This window comes from Phocoena sinus, chromosome 3 (assembly GCF_008692025.1).
Source record: "Phocoena sinus isolate mPhoSin1 chromosome 3, mPhoSin1.pri, whole genome shotgun sequence".
In the NCBI taxonomy this organism is placed as follows: Eukaryota; Metazoa; Chordata; class Mammalia; order Artiodactyla; family Phocoenidae; genus Phocoena; species Phocoena sinus.
Window position 1 is genome coordinate 153,520,064 of NC_045765.1, and position 21,479 is coordinate 153,541,542.

At 34.4% G+C, this 21,479-nt stretch overlaps 1 protein-coding gene across 1 annotated transcript in view; it reads left to right on the forward strand.

The window, feature by feature from the left end:
• The first annotated feature begins 728 nt into the window (after positions 1-728).
• Positions 729-21,479, forward strand: part of LOC116751349 (cadherin-10-like) — a 124,047-nt gene continuing 103,296 nt past the window's right edge. Inside the window, 1 exon segment of the mRNA XM_032627134.1 lies at positions 729-959. Within this exon segment, the coding sequence (XP_032483025.1) occupies positions 729-959 (231 nt within the window).

Sequence of the window (21,479 nt, forward strand, 5' to 3'; positions counted from 1 at the left end):
GAGATTTTTTTTTTTCTACTCTATGAAGCTCTAGGTGTTCCACAGACCGACCTAAGAGGGGAGAAGGGAGAGGTCTTCAGCTGAAGACACTAAGTTTTTTTGGTTTTGTTTTTGGCTTTACTTTTACCTTTGAGCTGGATTAAATTTGAAGAAACTGTGCTGCTGTTTAAAAATCATTTAAATATCATTACACTGCATGACAGATGCATAGTTCCTGTAGTTTATTAAAATCACTATTTTATTTTCAAAATTTTAATTATGTTAAGTTACTCTGGAAATGTTGACGTGCAAAATTAACTACATATCCACTCTATATAGGGGTTATAATTCCTGAAAACTGGTAAAGTGTCAAAAGAAATAAAAGCTAAATATGTCCTTTCTTTAGAATTTGTTTGAAAGAAATTATTTACAATTATCTTTTCATAAATTGTAGACATGTTACTAGGTAAATAATGTTTCCAAACTAATAATTATTTTATGTAAAAGAGGGAAAGCAAATATTTTGGTTACTATTATTAATATTTGTTATGTTAAATTTAAAGTGACAGGTAACATTCATAATGTTGTCAACTGACTTTTTTTTATTTGTTTATTTGTTTGAAGCTTTTGGAAACATGTCCAAAACATTGATGAAATGCTGGAAACGAGTTGAAACACAGTAAAATTCAACCCAATAATATAGGACTGCTTTTTCTTCATCCACGTTGGGAATTGTCAAGAAGTGAACTATGACAATATATCAATTTTTGCTACTGTTTCTACTCTGGGTATGCCTGCCACATTTCTGTTCTCCAGAGATAATGTTCAGAAGGACTTCTATGCCCCAGAAAAGAATTTTAGGTGCACGCGTACCTAGAAGTGATGGCAAAATTCTGCACCGTCAGAAGCGTGGTTGGATGTGGAATCAATTTTTCTTACTGGAGGAATATACAGGATCTGATTATCAATACGTAGGCAAGGTAAGTCTGTGTTGAAATGGCAAATATTTACATTCCAGTTTTTCATATGTCTCATAAAGAAAATTTGAAGGTTATCAAGATTGCCATTCTTACAAATTTGATTCTCTAAATATCCCTAAAGCAGTTTTTGTTTATGGAATACAAATTAGAATTTGAAAAACTATGTAATGAATATAGCATTATAAGTGTATGAATTCATTTACTAGAATTAATTCTGCCTACTACCTCATGTATTAAAGAGGAACTAAAAATTGCAATTTCAGAATTTGTAGTTAGAAATCAATGATCAAGAGAAAATTATCTGGCAATCTAGTATTTAAAATAACAATGCATGTATATAATACATATATATATATATATATATATATATATATATATATACCTATATATATTTCACATTGCCGTTGAATTCAGTGAGGAAGAAAAGATATATTTAAAAGTTGTTTAATATTCTACAGAATGAGAAAACAAATGTCATTAAAAATATGACCTAAGGTCAAAATAATGCTTACTTATAAGAAAACTTATTCCAGATATGAGCGTTACTTATTTTTCTAAAGTCCTACCATGGGTACATTTAAATAAGGGAAGAATAAATGGGAAGACAAGCAGGAAAAAGTAGTTTACTTGTCGGGATATGATGGCATGAGGCGATTTCATGCTATTCAGTTATAAAAGATAGTGAGGAAAATGAGCTTTGGTTAGGACTGGAAGGACAAATACGACATAAAAGTTACAATGGATGCTTTTATACACTAGATTGTATTAATTTCCAGTCTTCTTTCTTGGCACTATCTGAATCTAGTCGAAATTAGGTAATATCTTAAAGAAAAAAATCATTTTAATAGTGTTATTTTTATGGACAGTTTATGAAACTATATCAAAGAAAAAAAGTTAAACACACAAAAGGAAAACAGATATAATCACATGTTCATATAGCACATGTCAACAGTATAAAATTATGATAGATCCATGATTGTGTTGGCGACTTTTGCATCAACCTCAACTTTAATAGCTTCTTTCACATAATTAAAACTGGGCTTTTAAAGTTTTTGTCTTCTAAGAAGAACTATTTTTGAGAAAATACATGTTCATTGATTTTTAAAACACTTTGATAGGTTTTTTCATGTTCCAGTTATTTCAGTTTTTTAAAAAAATGTCTGGCAGTATGAGAAAAATAACATTAAAGGTTAAATGTCATATTGACTGTAAGGTGAAGAAAAAAGCCAGCAACCTAAGCAATTTTACCGGAAAGCATGCAGTAGTGGACTTATCACAGGGTCATCTGATAGAATTCCTGAGCTCAGAGGGTTAAGGTAAATTTTATGGTTGCTGCAATAGGCAACTTTCAGTTTATGAAAATATAATAACTGAAATCTGAGCCATAGAAACTATAAATAGATTTATTTGGCTCTTCCTGGACATAGCAGTTATTTGTTTATTTGCGTAGATTTTCCTTCACCTAGTCCTTAATGTGGGTTTAATAAATGTTGGTAAATTGAATTATCATTGCATTATGTACTCTGTTGTGATAATCAAGGTACTTCTATGTACTTTCATTTGTTCTTTCCCCAAAGAATATCAATAACTTGAAATCAAGAACTTTACTTCGTATCTCTCTTTGTTTCTAGCTCTTAGAGTAGATTTTAATATTTAGTTGGTTGAATTAACCTGAGTTGTATTGAACTGAATTCCCAGAGTCATCTGGTGCCACTTAGCTCTTTAATGTAGAGTTTAAATTACTGTGGGCTATTAAAGCTGGTAAATACTTAAGATACATGCATCTTGATATGCAACTCAAATTTTATTCTTCCTTACTCTGCTCTATAAAAGCAAGCCAGAAAACTCTTTAATGAGGAGAGGCATAAGGAATTTATGGAATGTGTTCACCAGTTTCTTCTATAAGTATGTCCTGAACTACCAGATCAACAGACATATATTAGATGCTGTAGCTCTGAGTTTACCTCTAATACCCAAAGCATCTGTTTTTTTGCTTGTATTTGAAGTCAATTTTGTATTTTTATCATTTATTCATGTCATGACCTGTGAAATAGTTATTTTTAAATTTCCCTTGTTTGTAGTACATATGTGTGTTACTTTTTATTAAGTATTTATATTGTATTAATTACTTATACAATTAAAGATCTTATATTAGGGCTTCCCTGGTGGCGCAGTGGTTGAGAGTCCGCCTGCCGATGCAGGGGACACGGGTTCGTGCCCCGGTCCGGGAGGATACCACATGCCCCGGAGCAGCTGGGCCCGTGAGCCATGGCCGCTGAGCCTGCGCGTCCACGGGAGAGGCCGCGGCGGTGAGAGGCCCACGTACCGCAAAAACAAACAAACAAAAAAAAAACACAATAAAAAAGATCTTATATTAGAAGTAAACATATAGATTTTTTTAAACATATAGATTTGTATATGCGAAAAGGCAATTATGAGATATAGAATATTTTTATAAACATACATTTTAATGAATATAATTGGGGGCTAAGATATATTTTCTTCATGAAGCATAAAAAATTTTAAATTCCCTGGATATTCTTTCCAACATTACTTATAATAAATTTATTACATATTCATCCTTTCAGAAATTCTACTTTCAGTTTTTACTTCATTTAAAGTAGGCATGTGATATTGATGCTGAAAGATTCAATGTCTCTAGGTTACTTCACAGGTAGGAATAATACATGTCCCAATTACTAGATTTATGGGAAGACACGGATAAACTCTCCATTGTTGTGGAAAACATGGTGGGAGCTCAGAGTAGGAACAATGGAGAGAATTACACTGGTTGAGTGGGGACAAGACTGAAAAGCACATGCATGAAGAGGGGCAAAAATTTTTAAATACCAAACAATTAGCCAATAAATTCTACAAAGAATGGATGGCATATAATTTCTTAGATTAAAAACCCAATACTGCTTGAGGGGTTGAAGCAAAGGGAAAATCCCCTCACTTCTCATTGGATTAAAGCGGAGGAAAGCTTAGGAAAAGCATATAACTGCCAATCAGAATAACTATATGTAAACTTCCTTCTGCCATTGTTTTTGCTTTCAGTGGTGAAATCAATTAACTTCTCTTGGCCTTCATTTTCTCATCTATAGTATGATCATGTCAGTCATTTTATATATATATATATATTTAATGTACTTATATATATAATTTTTATATGATTACATTTTAAATGTGAAGTGTTTAAGCATTTAAAAACCCATTTATATATAAAAATAAAGAAGAAGAAGAAGTAAAGAGAGACAGAAAGAGAAAAAGAGAAAGAAAGCTAGTGGCTGAATTGTCACTGCCATGGCTATTATGAAGAAACTGGCTAACCAGCAGTGAACTCAAAGCATTTCTTTGTTCATCTCTCAATGAGCAAAAAAATATTTTCCTCTAAATCATTCAATCAAATGTATTCTAAACCAAAATATATTTAGTGTAATTTCTTTTTTTTCTTTTCAGTGAGATAATCAGAATATTGACCTTTAAGAAATTTCCTATATAGGACAATGCCTGCTAACCTTTCTTTACCTTCCAAAGCAAGAGGTTTAAAACTTAAACTTCAAGTATCAACTTTTGCCCTATGTTACTTTTATATCTCAACCTTCTATAAATATCTTTAAATTTACCAATTTAAGATTTAAGAAACATTGTGATTATAAGCTATTTTTATTAATGTCCTAATGTAACTTCTTATCACAGGTTCCCATTGCCTGATTCAGTTGCCTAGATAATTTCAAAATTTTAGGCTTCCAAATATTCAAATAAATAATGACAATAAACTAGATATTCTTGAATTTACTTTTAGCCGTTAACAAACATACAGTTCTAAGTGAATTACTAATTTTATTTACTGTACAAACTTTACACTTTATATAATAATTATTCTCAAGTGGAGAAAAGCATGTTAAAAATAGATTTTTAAACAAAACCAGAGATTAAGAAAAAACACCAAAAAATTAATAATGTAATTGGACAATTATAAACCTGATTCTGAGCCAGTATAGTAAAATAATTCACTCCAGGAAGTAAAAACATAATAATAATTTTAGTAAATAATCAAGGCAACTGTCTATATCTTCTTGGAATAATGAAAGCATGTACCATGTGGGGACATGAAAGAGATTCTTGGGGCCACCAGGCCATTCAGACTTTATAGTACCTCACTGATATCATCCTTCTATAAATGCAGAATACATTTGACACATAGATTCTTTTTTTCTTTTCCCAATGATAGGTTTTTTTTTTTTTAATTGAAGTATAGTTGATGTATGATGTGTTAGTTTCAGGTGTACAGCAAAGTGATTCAGTTATACATATATATAATACATATATATATTCATTTTCAGATTCTTTTCCCTTATAGGTTATTACAAAATATTGAGTATAATTCCCTGTGCTATACAGTAGGTCCTTGTTGGTTATCTATTTTATATATAGTAGTGTGTATACGTTAATCCCTAACTCCTAATTTATCCCTCCCCTCCTCCTTTCCCCTTTGGTAACCATAAGATTTTTTTCAATGTCTGTGAGTCTATATCTGTTTCGTACATAAGTTAATTTATATCATGTTTTAGATTCCAGGTATAATCGATATCATATGATATTGTTGTCTGTAAGTCTTGTTGGGTTCTCAGTTGTTTAGCATTCTTGAAAAACAGAAACCACGTTTAATTATTTCTTAATTTCATATCCCTTTTCCTGAAGAATTGATGGCTTCAAAGAGCTAGAGCAATAATTGTGCTCTCTATTTTAGCAGATTAAGAATACTATAGGTATTTATAGTTCTTCTGTCCTTAGATGATTACTTAAGCTCACCTCTACCAAGGGATACACGGTTCCCCATAGTCTACCATGGCTTTGTCCTCCCATAGTTTATAACCCAATATGAACCTTCATCCCCCTTCCTGAGTAGCCAATAGAAACGTTCTCCCTGTCCCTAACAGGTTTTTCTCTTTGGAACCAACTGCTTTTATTTGCACAAGTGTCTTGCTGGTCACTTGACTTTTCAATATTTCAATTCACTATTAAATATTTCATTTTCTGACTCTAACCTGTTCCATGATTGAAAATGATAGAATGAGCCATATATTTTTCTGGTCTATCTCAACTCTATACCTTTAGTACTGTCTTATTTGCCCTCATGGCCCCTTAATGAGCATGATGAGTTCAAAATACCCTGAATTAATGGTTCTAACTGGGGGTTATTTTGCCATCCAGGGGAAATTCATCTATATATGGAGACATTATTTGTTTTCACAACTATGTAGAGGGGGTTGCTACTGGCCTCAAGTTGGCAGGGATCAGGGATGCTGCTAAAAATCCTACAATGTATAGGGCAGACCTCCAGTCCTAAATGTCAATAGTGCTGAGACTGAGAAGCCCTGTCCTCAACTTCCTTAGTTTGCCAGAGCCTTTTACATTTCCTCAACAGCTCAGTCTTTATTTTACTTCTTTCTGGGTTCTTGTTTCTGAATATGCTCTCAATTATCATCATGTTTCTTCCCTTTGGAGTTGCTGTAAGAATTTGCTTTCCCTAACTTGGATTTCTCTCAAGACTTACTTTCCTATTCATATTCTGTCTAATTCTTAAAGCATATGTTTGGCTCCAGTCTCTTGGTCATTCTTCTCTGTAGACTTGTGAGCTGCACACACCCACTATGAATGAATTATTTATTCATTCTGTCAACAAATATCTAGAAGACCTGTTACTACTCAGGTACTACTCTGATATTAAGTACTGTGGTGAAAATATAATTTCTCTACTCACAAAATGTCTGCCTTTAAGAGAAGGAGAGAATAATAAGTCAGGATAACAGGAAGTTATGGGACTCTTTTTGTCTCAGACACAGCACAGACCCCAAAAGCCTCGAACAAAACAGTAAGTGCCAAATATTGCCATGTTTCATTTCTGCAGTACTTGTAAATAGGTGGAAATAAAATAGTTTGGGGATTCGTATTACACGAATCTGTGTGTTATTAAATGTTGAAACTGGAGAGTCAAGTTCTTATTTATTTATTTCTTCGGAAGAGTTTTTTAATGTGCAATGCTTTATAATGAAGTGATTCTTGGAAATTTCTAGAACAGATATCTTCCAGAAACTGAAAAAACATTATTCATGAGAGAATAACTTGACTTTAAACATTCACAGTCTGGCAATATCAACTGTATGCGTTTTGCCCTTAATAATATAGGTACAATCAAGTCAAACCTGGTTGCAACAGGGGAAGGAGTAGTTGGAACTAAGACAGAAGAAGCTGTCCTGACCTCCCCACTGCTATTTTCCTACAGGGGAAGGAAATCTCAAGTGAACTCATGGAAAAACTTTATGTTTTATTAGAGTTTAGAGAGCTGGGAACACACTCTGGGACCTTTTAAAAACTGTAATATTATTGAGACTAAAAGTTTCCAGGTGACTTTTTTTTAATACAAACATGATGAAGAGAATCTGCATAAAACACACACACACACACACACACACACACACACACACACAAACAGATAGGCCTGCTTTAGTGGTGAGATGGGAGTAGGAGAGGGCTTGGTATATAGTTATTTTCTATTTGAACCCTATTAATGACAACCATAAAAGGACTGAGCACAAAACAATTTAATACAGTGAGTGATTTTAGTTAGAAAATGTCCTAAAAGAAAATAAATCAGGATGATTTGATAGACATCAACAGAAAGTCCTTTAAATTAAATGATTAATAAAGACCTTGCTGATGAGGAGACATTTGGACTTTTGGGGTGAATATAGACATTATTTCCCCGATAGGTAAAGACCACAACAAAAAAAAGATGATCCTGAATTAGAATTTATAAAGACTTTTTATACTAATCCTCAAGCAAGAGGTAATTAAAGCATTTTTAAATAGAGGTATGTACTGCATAACCCTGATAATGTTTTCCAGGGAGACCACCTCTTGGTTTTTAACTCTCAGAATGCATCTCTCAATGTTTCAGCCAGAGGTTATGTTGGAAAAATATGCTCACCTCCTCAAAGCTCACTATAACATTTTAGCAAAGCAGTATTCAGGAAGATCTTAAGTTGCATTCCAGATACACTTGGTAGAACATCAGAACCACCCATAGATGTTTTGAAACTAACAGAGGCTGTAAAAAAGAACGTGCATCTAAAATTTTGTAAGCCCTTCGGGAAGCCTTGCTAATTCATGTTAACCTGTAAGTGATCAAGTAACACTGGTTTAAGCGTTTTCTATACTAACATTATAGCGTGTTATTCATATATAGAGATTTTACTATGGTTTTTTTTTTGGCGGTACGCAGGCCTCTCACTGTTGTGGCCTCTCCCGTTGCGGAGCACAGGCTCCGGACGTGCAGGCTCAGCGGCCATGGCTCACGGGCCCAGCCGCTCCGCGGCATGTGGGATCTTCCCGGACCGGGGCACGAACCCGTGTCCCCTGCATTGACAGGCGGACTCTCAACCACTGCGCCACCAGGGAAGCCCTTTACTATGTTTTAGTTACTTTTCTTTAGGAAATTAGTTTTGAATTTGGGTTTAATGTGTAAGCATTCTATTTTTTCCAGTTTAATGGGAAATAGACTTCTTGTTAGCATTTTCAAGCAAAGTGTCAAATATTGAACTCTTTTTAAAAAGATAAATGGAATTAAGTATGGTATACTCATATAAATAACTACAATCATTCTTTTACTTAAAAGTTCTTACTGGTAGTAGTGATAACATATGTTTACTAAACTCTTCCATGAAGTTATTTACATAACGTGTTGTCACTGTATAACCTTCGTGAAACAACAGTACACCCGCACCACCTAAACACATTTACCACACTCACTGCCCTTACTGTACTCTAGTGATTTGTGAGAAGTCCACCCTTCCACTCTTTTTTCACTCTTGAATTAGTAACCCAGAGATGCTGTTTCCATCTTTTCTTTCCCATCATAGTCTTATTTTTGTATATCCCTGTTTTGTACTCACCATTTTATAATCCCCTCCACACAGAAGGCTTCTTCATCTCTTTTTCCTCCTTCTTCAGTTTGTCACACAGCATCTTTTAAAATCTACCTCTCTATGTTATGTCCCTTGAATTTAGTTTTATTGGATTATGTTTTAGATAAGACATTTGAATTTATTTTCTAAAAAGTATTATTTCTGTGGTTTTAGGCCAATTAATTCACATAGAGTAGTAATAGTTGGAAGTAGATGAAAGGACTTTGATGATAATAATTGATAATAATAAAAAAACAACTCAAAGTATTTTTCTGTGACGAATAAGCTTTTAAAAACTTTACCTATTATTTAAAAATATTAAAGTTCAAAAATACCAAATCTACAATTTAACCCATCATTTTTCAAATATAGAACTTTTAAGAAATACAGTCATCTCTGAATGAAGATTATGTGAAAATTGAGCCAGACTTTTAGGTAAAGCTCGAGAGAAATCTCTGTAGATGAAAAATGTATTGAAATGTCATAAAAATTTGCTCTGCAAAAAACATCTTAATATAATTTATCAGTAACAGGTGAGTGTGTAATGGTCATGAAGCATGGGAAATTATTATTATAGTATTAAGAATTTCTACCAAAGACCTCTTATTTTCTTTCTTGGAGACAATATGCAATTATATATTCAATCAAATTTTGTCCCCTTTGTACTAAAGAATAATGTACTTTTCAGTAAAGAAAATGAAGGTGGATGTATGTTATTATGTTTGCTCATCAATGTCTCATACTTAAAATATGTTCAAATATTCAAATTCTCAGTTGCTTCTTATGAAAGCATGAATAGAAAAGGAGGGAGCATTTCAATAAATTTTCTGAAGTAAATTATTAAATAGTCACATAATGTAGTTAAATTTCTACTTTTGTTTTATCAAATAATATTATTTAGTCTTAATTTATTATTATTATCATTATTAATATTGTTGTTGGTGGTATTATTATTGTGTTGCTAATTGGGTAACTGCATTCCATGGCTCCTGGTAATTGTAAATAAAAGTTAAAATAAAGAAAACATAAAAGTTTCCAGGAAGATGGACTAAGTTTAGAGAAGGGAACAGTGATTTTGTTGGGATATAATATACAAACCTTTGGTTCTCTCCTTAGAACTCTAATCAACAAGACGAAAAGCACTTTATGTAAATTTCAGAGTCTCTCTTTAGTAAAATTCTTTCACTAACCTCACTTTTAAAGCTATACTTTAAGTATTTATAGATTACATAAAACTATTAAATTTAGGATTTTAAATGAAGGTCTTAAATCTCAGCCCAGGATTAAAATTGTTTTACCAAGTAGGAAATTGAGCTGTAAAAATATGTACTATTATAGCCTTTTATCTAAAGGAACATTTCCTATTTTGGCTGATGTTTAGCTTAAATTCCATTAGTGAACTCCTCAGTTCAGTGTTGTGTCTTCCAAATACCTGCCAAAACTCCAAGACCACTGAATTTTTCAATTTTCCTTGATACCAATTCTGTCAGTATATACAAACCATCAAAAGCTTAGCACTGGGCTTCCCTGGTGGCACAGTGGTTGAGAGTCTGCCTGCCGATGCAGGGGACATGGGTTCGTGCCCCAGTCCGGGAAGATCCCACATGCCACGGAGCGGCTGGGCCCGTGAGCCACGGCCGCTGAGCCTGCGCGTCCGGAGCCTGTGCTCCGCAATGGGAGAGGCCACAACAGTGAGAGGCCCGCGTAACGCAAAAAAAAAGAAGCTTAGCACCAAATCTAGTTTGCATGTGTTGGGTTATCCTGAGTCCAGCAGAGCAGAGGGATAGAGTTGTGAATCATGGACTAACTGAATACATGCATTCCTAAGAGCTGAGCTTCCAAAGGGAGACAACAAAGAGATAAAGCAAAGGTCAAGGACATGATTGTAAGTCAAATAACATAAAGGCAGAGATAGAGCACATCCAAGAAGAAGTAGAAGGGGGGCGGCAGAGAGGCAAGACTAGGACTATTATAGAGGCCAAAGGAGAACAAAATTCCAAAGAATCGATGACTAATCCTGTTGAGTGATGCAAAGTCATCAAGAAGAAAGTTGTAGCAATTTAGAGATCAGTGTGGACCAAGGAGAGAGCCATTGCAATAATCTGACATAAATGGGAGTCGGATGGCTTTGGTTTAGCCCAGAAGGAAGCAACATATCAGTTTCTCATAGGCATGTTATCAATAAGATAAAATAAGTAGGAGTGAGAGAGAGTTTGAAATGATGAAGAGCTGGAGATGGGACGTTATTATATGGACGGAAAGAGAGAATGTGAATGTGTGCAACAGGTGAGCTCACTCTTGGTAAAAATTAAAATTAAAAATTGGTCTATTAAGCTGACAGCCAGCATCATACATAATTACTAAACAAAGAGAGTATTCCCACTTAAATCACCAACAGGAGTGAAATAAGTTTTAAAAAAACCACTTTGCTCACTACTAATATTTAACATACTTCTGGAAGCAAAATAACAGTGTAAAAACTATCACATATAGGTTTTTTTTGATGTGAGAATTAAACTAAAAATAATATAAAATATTCTGAAACATCCTGACATATCCTGATAATGATACCTCTAAAATGTATTTTATTTATTATTACTTAAGAGTCCAACAACCGGTTTTTATTGTTTCTTATTTACAAGTAAGGAAAATATGTCCTTCTTGTCTAAATTAGGTGTCTAAGGGCACCAATCAAGTAACTTGTAGAGATGGGATTCTAGCCCAGAAATTATGACTCCAGAGTATATACTAACCATCATTACCCCTCATTGCACCCTTATTAATAGTAATATTCTTATTTTATCAATATTATGTGTTGCTTCACCAGAAGCAATTATATTCTTATTTAAGCAGTACAATGATGGATACTTAGCTGACTTTCTTTTCTGAATGATATCAGTACAAAACTAAAATTGCATAGGTAACAGGAATATTTCTGCTACTTCATAGAGAAGTCAAATTTATTTTTGTAGTTGTTATGTGTTTATTATTTAATTTATGTGTGGAATTGATAATGCATGCACTTTGAATAAAATTTAAAAGGCAAAATAAGTTGTATAGTTAAAACTAAGACTCCCACCAGGATCCTCAGGCATCCAGAGTTCTCCTCCTAAGAAACAGCTGCATTTACCAGTTCTGTTTTGTTTTTGTTTTGTATTTTTCTACGTATTCCAAGAGACATTATAGAACTATTTAATAAGTATTTATGATTTTGTTTTTACATAAATGGTGGTGTACTTTATGCCATGTTATAAAACATGGTTGGTTTGTTTTTAGTTAAAAATGTAACTTGAGGACATATTCCATTTCAGGACATAAAGATATCCTTCATTAAAAAAAAAAAATAGTAGCTGCATAGTATTCTTTCCAGTGGATGTATCATAATTTGTTTTAACATTTTTCTTTTGAAGAACGTTTAATCATTTAAAAATATTTATTAATATAATAATATGACATGTTATTTCACAGAGTGCTGGTATATCTTTAGGAATATGACTAGAAGTGAAATGCTGAAGCAAAGTTTGGAAATTTTAAACTTTCATAGGTATTGCTAAATTGCTCTCCACTGATGTAGTTTGAATTTATCATGCCAACAGCAAGGTATGAAAGTTAAGTATTTCTCCACCATTGTATCCAATCTCTGTATTATCATCATTTTTAATAGCTTTTTAATCTTGTAAATGAAAACATATTTCTCTTATTTTAAGTGAGAATGAACATTTCTTCATGTGTTTAAAGCATTTCCCATTTTTTTTTTTTTTTTGCGGTTCACGGGCCTCTCAATGTTGTGGCCTCTCCCATTGCGGAGCACAGGCTCCGGACGCGCAGGCTCAGCGGCCATGGCTCACGGGCCCAGCCGCTCCGCGGCATGTGGGATCTTCCCGGACCAGGGCACGAACCCGTGTCCCTTGCCTCGGCAGGCGGACTCTCAACCACTGCGCCACCAGGGAAGCCCTCACATTTCTTTAAATGAGTGTTTATATCCTTCACCAATTTTTCTGTTAATAATCTAGTTTTTTTCTTTTGATCCATAAGTTCTTCTTATTAATTGACCTTTAATTCTTTTTTTTCATTTTCAAATGTAATACATGCTGAAAGTTGAATAAAACACACATATAAACTTTAATGAATAAGTATAAATCAAATCAGGTGACCTCAACCCAGATGAAGAAATGGAAAACTCATGGCCCCTAAGAAACTCTCTGTGTGGGTCTGTTAGTAACAACATCATTTCTCCTTTCTAAAGGTGGCAATAAGATTCATTTGGGGTTAATAATGCCTTTCTTTATAGTTTGAGCATCTGTGTAGCCACTCATAACCAACACGCTGGAGTTTTAAATGTTTCTGAAATTGAGTGTAATCACAGTTCATATATTCTTTTGTGTCTTTTGCTCAAATAGCTTTATGAAATTAAACCATATTTTTGTGCAAAGGATTTCTTTATGTGAATGTGTTTGGATTTAGTTATACATTCTATCAATAATGGAGATACAATGTTGCCCCTTCCCCTTACTTTGGCTTTACTAACAATGCTTCTGTGAACATTTCTATACATGCACCCTGATAGTTATGTACATCAAATAGCTTCAGAGTATATAATTAGGAATAAAATTGCTGATCTCTAGTGTGTGCTTAGCTTCAATTTTTCCAAATACTACCATTTTAGTTTCTTAAGTTTTAACCAATACCTGCTCCCACTGGCACTATACGAGAATTTCTTCTGTTCTACAAAGAGACCCAAGCTTGACATTTTTAGAAATTTTTTTTCAAAACTGGTGATTTAATTTGTATTTTCCTAAATAACAATGAACTTTCATTACTGTGAACAAGTTTTTCAAGTGTTTTATCAACTGTTTCTTCAGGTCATCTATTTTTTGCTTATTGATTGCTTCATTCCCAAATCCATAATAGGTGTGGAGCACCAGTTATTTTTCAGGCACTCTCTAGGTGACCAGGTCACACCCCTTAGTAAAAGACAACACACCCTGTGTCACGAAGCTCACATTTTTAGTGGGAAATGCAAAAAATTAAAGATAAACATAATAAATATATTACTCTTATGGTATGTTAGATGATGAAGGTTACTATCTGAAAAGAAGAGAGAAAGCAAGGTAAGGGATATTGAGGAATGGAACAGAGCAGGTGGGGTAGTCAGTGATTTCTTACTGAGAAGGTGATATTTAAGCAAAGGATTTGGAGGAAGTGAAAGGTGAAACTAAGCAGCTGTTAGAGGAATATTTTTTGCATCAGGAAGAAATAGTTACTGCAAATGCTCTAAATCAGGAAATTCCTCATGAATATTCAAGAAAGGGCAGGGAGGTACATGTGCCTAGAGAAAAGGGGGCAAGGGACAGGTGGTAGAAGGGAAGGGCAGAAAGAAAACAGGATGCCCAGATCCTACAAAGTGTGGTAGACAAAATAATTGCCCCAAAGATATCCACATCCTAATTCTCAGAATTCATTATATGTTATTTTAAATAGCAAGAAGAGACTATTGCAGCTGTAATTAAATTGCGGATCTTGAGATGGGGGAGATTATACCCTGGATTTCCTATGCAATCCCCATTTGATCACATGGGTCCCTATAGGAGTGAGGCAAGAGGGTTAAAGTCAGAAAAAAAGAGATGTCACAATGCAACCAGAGGTTAGAGTAACAAGCTTTGAAGATGGAAGAAAGAAACAGGAACCAAGGAATGCAGACATTCTCTGGAAGCTGGAAACAGCAAAGAAACAGTCTCATCTGAAGCCTCCAGAAGGAGCAGAGCCCTGCCAACACCTTGTATATAGACTTCTGACCTAGAACTACAAGAGAATAAATTTGTGGTGTTTTGTCACTAAGTTGGTCATTATTTTTACAGTAGCAATAGGAAATTCATACACAAGACATTGGATTTTGACTTTTACTCTAAGATGGAAGATACTGTAGACTTTTTAGCAGAAGACTGACGTTATATGAAATAAGTTTTAAAAATATCAGTCTGACTTCTGGCTTTAAAGTTGGTACGATAGAAATCTATGTAGTATTCATGCCTGGATGTTAGGAAGCATTGTTAACAGATGACTCAAAACATTTTGGCCTGAGCAACTGAAAAATTGATTGCTTTTATTTAGAGAGCATTAGGAGTAAGAGCTCGAGTTCGTCTTCAGATGTATTAAGATAAAGGGAGTTTTGAGATTGTGTTGGATTGGCCAAAAAGTTCGTTAAGGCTTTTCCATTAAGATGTTATGGACACCCGAAGGAACTTTTTGGCCAGCCCAAATACAAGTTTAGGAAAACTAAAATGGGACCTCTTAGAAGCCATCAGCATATAGCTGGTATTTAAAGTCATGGGACTGTTAGATATTAAGAATGTGAATGTAGTGAGAAGTGGAAATAGGGCTGTATTTAGAAGCAAACTCACATTCAGACATGTGTGAGGTGACGGATGATATGGGAGGAAAGAAGAAAAACCAACATATACAACTGAGAATGAATATTCCTTGAACTGTAAGGGAACCTAAGAGCTGGGGGTGTCTTAGAAGACAGGTGAAGAAAATGTTTGGAGAACAGAGTGTGTTAACTGAGTCAAAAGCTGCTAAGTCAAGGAGGTAGAGAGTTCTGATTTGACCACTGACTTTAGTTTCATGGAGATTCTAGGTGAATTTGGTGTTTATGGTTTCAGTGCTGTGGTGGGCCCGGAATTCTTATTGCAGTGCATTTCAGAGGGAATGGAGAGAGAGAAATTGGAGCAAGTACACACAGGCAGCATTAGAGTCTTGCTGCAAAGGAAGCAGATGTTTGTAGCACTCTCTGATGGGAGGAGTGTGAGTGGGATCAAGAAAAACAAACATTTTTTTTTTACTTGTCTTTCTGCATTGATTAAAAACTCCAATAGAATATTGAATAGATGACATGAGAGGGATCTCTTTATTTTGTTCTTAGTTTTATTAAATGTTCAACAGTTTATCATTAATTGTGAAGTTTCTTAAGTTTGTTTTTAAAGGTATTTTTATCAGACTAAGGGATTTCCTTTTAATTCTAGTGTTTTATGTTTTTTAATCATAAGTGAATATGAAATATTGTCAAATATATGTATGCGTATAATGAACTGTTTATTTTCCCTTCAATATGTTAATCCAAGCAATTACCTTAAATGATTTTTCCTGTTTGAACTAAACTTGCAGATTTTGAAAGAGTTCACCTTGGTAATGATATAAAACTTTACATTATCGTATTCCACTTGCTCTTTCTTTGCTTACAATTTCTACTTTTATAAAATCATTCATTTTCATACAAGATATCACACAGTAAAATTACTTTTTAAACTCTTTTAACTATTTTACTGTATTTAGACATCAAAGTTATGATAGTCACATAAAATGAGATAGGAAATATTACCACTTTTTCTATTACTTTATATAATTTGAGTGTGTAATTGAATTAATGCTTTCATGAATGTTGTCTAGAATTCATTAAAAAATACCTTCTGATACAATAGTTTTATTATAGGGAAACGTGGGCTATTGACTTATTTTCTTTAATGGTTATAGGGCTACTCAGGTTCTCTTTCCTTCTTGACTTAGATTTTGTAAATTGTATTTTTGGCATCTGTTAAATATGTTTTGAAATAAGCTGGTGGGCTAAATTCAGAAGGCTTCTTAGCTCATGGTCTAAAGAGAATTTGTATATGTTTTTAAGACTGGATTTAAGAAAAAGAGGAAAAAGAGGAAGAATATGGTGCAGAGGCTGTTTGTGGCCCTCAATGTTAAAATATTTACTTTCTGCCCTTTACACGCACGAGAAAAGTATGGTGAGCCTGTGTTAGTGGCTTCTTTAGGAGTAACAGTACAGAAAGTCCTCTTTTCGTGGGTTCATATGGGACCATAAAAATGTCTTTGCATGCTGAAACCATGCCACATCATCTTAATAATCATTGGGGAAAATTAAAACTGTTCTGTTACCTTAGAATTTTTTTTTGTCAAAGCTCCAAAACCCTTCTAATTCTTGCTATTAGTTTACAGGAAATAAAAAAGGTAAAACTAATATTATTGAGTGTGCTGTAATTTAAAAGATTAGAAATATTGATAATTAAATCATTTACTTTATAAAAATAGGTTACAGTAGTTTGATTCGCGCTTACATTCTTTTCATCATATACATGATTTTTTTAATGACTTCGTCAAGTTCTCGTACTCCTTTATAAGTTTGTTTCTGTGAAATATCTTTTTAAGAATTCCCTTAATCTATAACGTTACCTGGATGCTGGTTTGTAAAAGTATCACAGAATATTTTAGCGCTGTTTTCCTCCAACATGACTTATACTGTCATTGTCTTTTACGTTCCTTGTTTGTTCAGATTTATTCACACATTTTACATTTTCTTCACTATTCCTTCTTACATATCGACTTTCAATTAGAGATCATTTGCCTTTGTTATGAAATAAGTATATTCATTAGTAGATATGCTGGTGATGATATCTTCAGCTTTGTTTATCTGAGGATATTTTTGACTTTGTGTTAAAAAGTTAATTTTTGTGGGTATAGAATGTGAGAGTGACAGCCACGTCAAGGAACATTTCTGTCCCCTGGATTATGAATGGATTGTTGTTACTGAGAAATCAGCTGACAATCTGCTTCTCCTTTGAAGATATTTAGCTCCTTTTTGTCTGCTTTCAAGTTTTATCTTGAATCTTAGGGTTCTCTGGTTTACTTGCAGATTTTTAATCTGGCTCAAAATCTTGGCGAGGGCCAGCTTCTTACTGGCGAGGGCCAGTTATTTTTTCTTTACCTTTAGTTACTTATGTATTTTCTTTCCTTTATTCCTCTAGTTTTGCTTACGGTAAGGTAATTTTCTCTCCAGTTCCATAGCATGAGAAACTTGTTTTAACTGTTTAATGTTTGAATGTTGAGTCTACATCTTTGGCCTTGATATGTGTACCTCTTACCCAAGAAGTGCGACAAAGCTGAAAAGCAAGTTTTCTCCTATAAACATATTCTCATAGAAAGCGCAGCTTTACGATCTGCTGTTCTACTTACTGACCTAGGTGTTTACTTCCTGTTACATTTTGTTCTGACATCTTGTCTTTACTACTTTAAAGGAACTGTTGTTTATATTCTCTCCAGCATTTTCAATTGTTTTGAACATAAGTTTTTCCAAATAGCTTCTCTACTGTGTCTGAAAATGGAGTCTCTTCCTATGAGGTTTTTTTTTTGTGTGTGTGTGGTATGCGGGCCTCTCACTGTTGTGGCCTCTCCCGTTGTGGAGCACAGGCTCCGGAAGTGCAGGCTCAGCGGCCATGGCTCATGGACCTAGCCACTCCACAGCATGTGGGATCTTCCCGAACCGGGGCACGAACCCGTGTCACCTGCATCGGCAGGCGGACTCTCAACCACTGTGCCACCAGGGAAGCCCTCTTCCTATGAGTTTTATTATGAGTTGCAAATATATTTTCCCTAGTATATGTTGTATTTTACCATTTGAGTATGTATCTGTAAACAGATTATTCGATTATTTGTATGAAGTTAAATTATTTATTTATTTTTGTCTTCTGAGTTGTTTCCCTCATTGTTCTGATCTCTTCTTGGAAACAACTCCTTTCATTCTCTTATTTTCTCTCTAAATCATTTTATTCCACAACCAAATAATTTAGTGTTTATTTCCTTCAAACAAAGATATTCTCCTATATAACCACAACACACCATCAAAATCAGGAAATTAACATTGATGGATTATAAACATCTACCTCAGACCCCATTCAAATTTTGCCACTTATTCCAATAGCATCCTTTACAGAAAAGCAAGGCAGTTCACAATCATACATTGCATTTAGTTGTCATGCCTCTGGTTTCTTTCTGTCTTCTGATAAAAGTTCTCAATATTTCTTTGATTTCATGATCCTGACACTTTTGAAGATTACAGGCCACTTGTCTTCTGAAATGTTCCTCAATTTGTGTGTGTCTGATGATTCCTCATGATTAGATTTGGGTTATGAATCTTCAGCAGGAAATCACACAAGTGATGCTGTTCTTATTGCATCCTATCGGGGGTGGAAGACTTCAATTTGTGCCATTACTGGTAATCACTATGATTATTGGATTAAAATGGCATCTTCTGTAAAATTATTCTCGTAACTTTTTCTCTTTTTGTTTAAAATTGCTTTTTAAGACTTTGTTCAGAGCAGTTTTAACAGAAAGATGGAGAGGAAGGTACAGATATTTTTCATATATCCCTTGCCTTTACACATGCATGCCCTCCCCGTTATCAAGATCCCCCTCCAGAGTGGTGCATTTGTTATAAGTGATGAACCTACAGTGATACATCATAATCACTCAAAGTCCATAGTTTACTTTATAGTTCACTGTACATGTTGTGCATGCTATGTGTTTGGGCAAAGTATAATGACATGTATCATTATGATGGAATCATAGGGACTATTTCACTGACATAAACTTCCTCTGTACTCTATCTGTTCATCCCTCCCCATCCCCTAACCCTGACAACCAATAATCTTTTACTGTCTCCATAGTTTTGCCTTTTCCAGAATGTCACATAGTTGGAATCACACAGTATGTAGCTTTTCAAGTTGGTTTACTTCATTTAGTAATATGCATTTAAGGTTATTCTGTGTGTTTTCATGGCTTCATAGCTCTTTTTTTTTTTTTAGTGCTGAATGATATTTCATTGTCTGGATGTACCACAGTTTTATCCATTCACCTACTGAAGGATATCTTGGTTGCTTCTGAGTTTTGACAATTATAGGAGAAAGCCTTTGTAAACATCCATGTCCAGGTATTTTGTAAACATGTTTTCAACTCATTTCATTAAATACCCAGGAGCGCTATTGCTGGATCATAATGGTGAGAGTCTTTTGTAAGAAACCAACAAATTCTCTTCCAGGGCTTCCCTGGTGGCGCAGTGGTTGAGAGTCCACCTGCCGATGCAGGGGACACAGGTTCGTGCCCCAGTCCGGGAAGATCCCACATGCCGTGGAGCGGCTGGGCCCGTGAGCCATGGCCGCTGAGCCTGCACATCCGGAGCCTGTGCTCCGCAACGGGAGAGGCCACAACAGTGAGAAGCCCGCGTACCGCTATACTATTTTGCATTCCCATGAGCAATATATGAGAGTTCCTGTTTTTCCACATCCTCACCAAAAATTGGGAATTGTCAGTGCCCTAGATTTTGGCTATTCTAATAGGTGTGTAGTGATATCTCATTGTCATTTAAATTTGCACTTTCCCGATGACATATGATGTGGGACTCTTTTCATATGTTTATTTGCCATCTGTATATCTTCTTTGATGAGGTATCTCTTAAGGTTTTTGACCTATTTTATAATTAAGTTTTTTGCTTTTTTATTTTTGATTTTTAAGTGTTCTTTGTGTATTTTGGATAATAGTCCTTTATTATAGAAGTATCATTTTTCCAAATATTTTCTTCTGGTCTGTGGCCTGGTTTTTCATTCAATTGCCATTGTCTTTCAAAGGGCAGAAGTTTTTAATTTTGATGGAGTCCAGCTTGTCAGTTATTTATTTCATACATGTGCCTTTGGTATTGTATCTAAAACGGTATCACCATATCCAAGGTCATCTAGGTTTTCTCCTATGCTAATTTCTAGGACATTTATGGTTTTGCATTTTGCAATGAAGTCTGTGATCCATTTTGAGTTTGTTTCTGTGAAGGATGTCATTTTGTGTCTGGATTGATTTTTGCATGTGGATATCCAGTTATTCCAGCACCATTTACTGTAATGACTCTTAGCTCCACTGTATTGCCTTTGCTCCTTGTCAATGACCAGTTAAATATATAAACATAAGTCTATTTGTGAGCTCTTTATTCTGCTCCATTGATCTGTCTAATCTTTCTCCAATGCCACCCTGTCCTGATTACTGTAACTTTATAATGTCGTGAAGTTTGGTAGTATCAGTCCTCCAATCTCATTCTTCTCCTTCAATTTTGTTTTGGCTATTCTATGTCTTTTATCCCTCTATATAACTATTAGAATCAATCTGTCATTATCCACAAAATAACTTGCTGAGATTTTAATTGGGATTGCATTGAATCTATAGATCAAGTTGGGGAGAACTGACATCTTGACAATATTGACCATTTCTATTCATGGGCATAGAATTTCTCTTCATTTATTTAGTTCTTATTTGATTTCATTCTTCAGAATTTTGTAGTTTTCCTTATATAGATCTTGTACATCCTTTCTAGATTTATACATAGGTATTTCATTTTGGGGGGTCCTACATAATGATATTGTGTTCTTACTTTCAGATTTTACTTGTTCATTGCTTGTATATAGGAAAATGCTTGACTTCTGTATATTAACAATGTATCCTGCAACCTTGTTATAATCACTTATAAGTTCCAAGAGGTTTTTTGTTGATTCTTTCAGATTTTCTACATAGATGGTCATGTCATCTATGAACAAGACTGTTTTATTTCTTCTTTCTCAATATGTATACCTTTTATTTCCTTCTCTTGTCCTATTGCACTAGCTAAAACTTCCAGTATCATGTTGAAAAGCAGTGGTGAGAGGGTTATCCTCTCATTGTACCTGATCCTAGT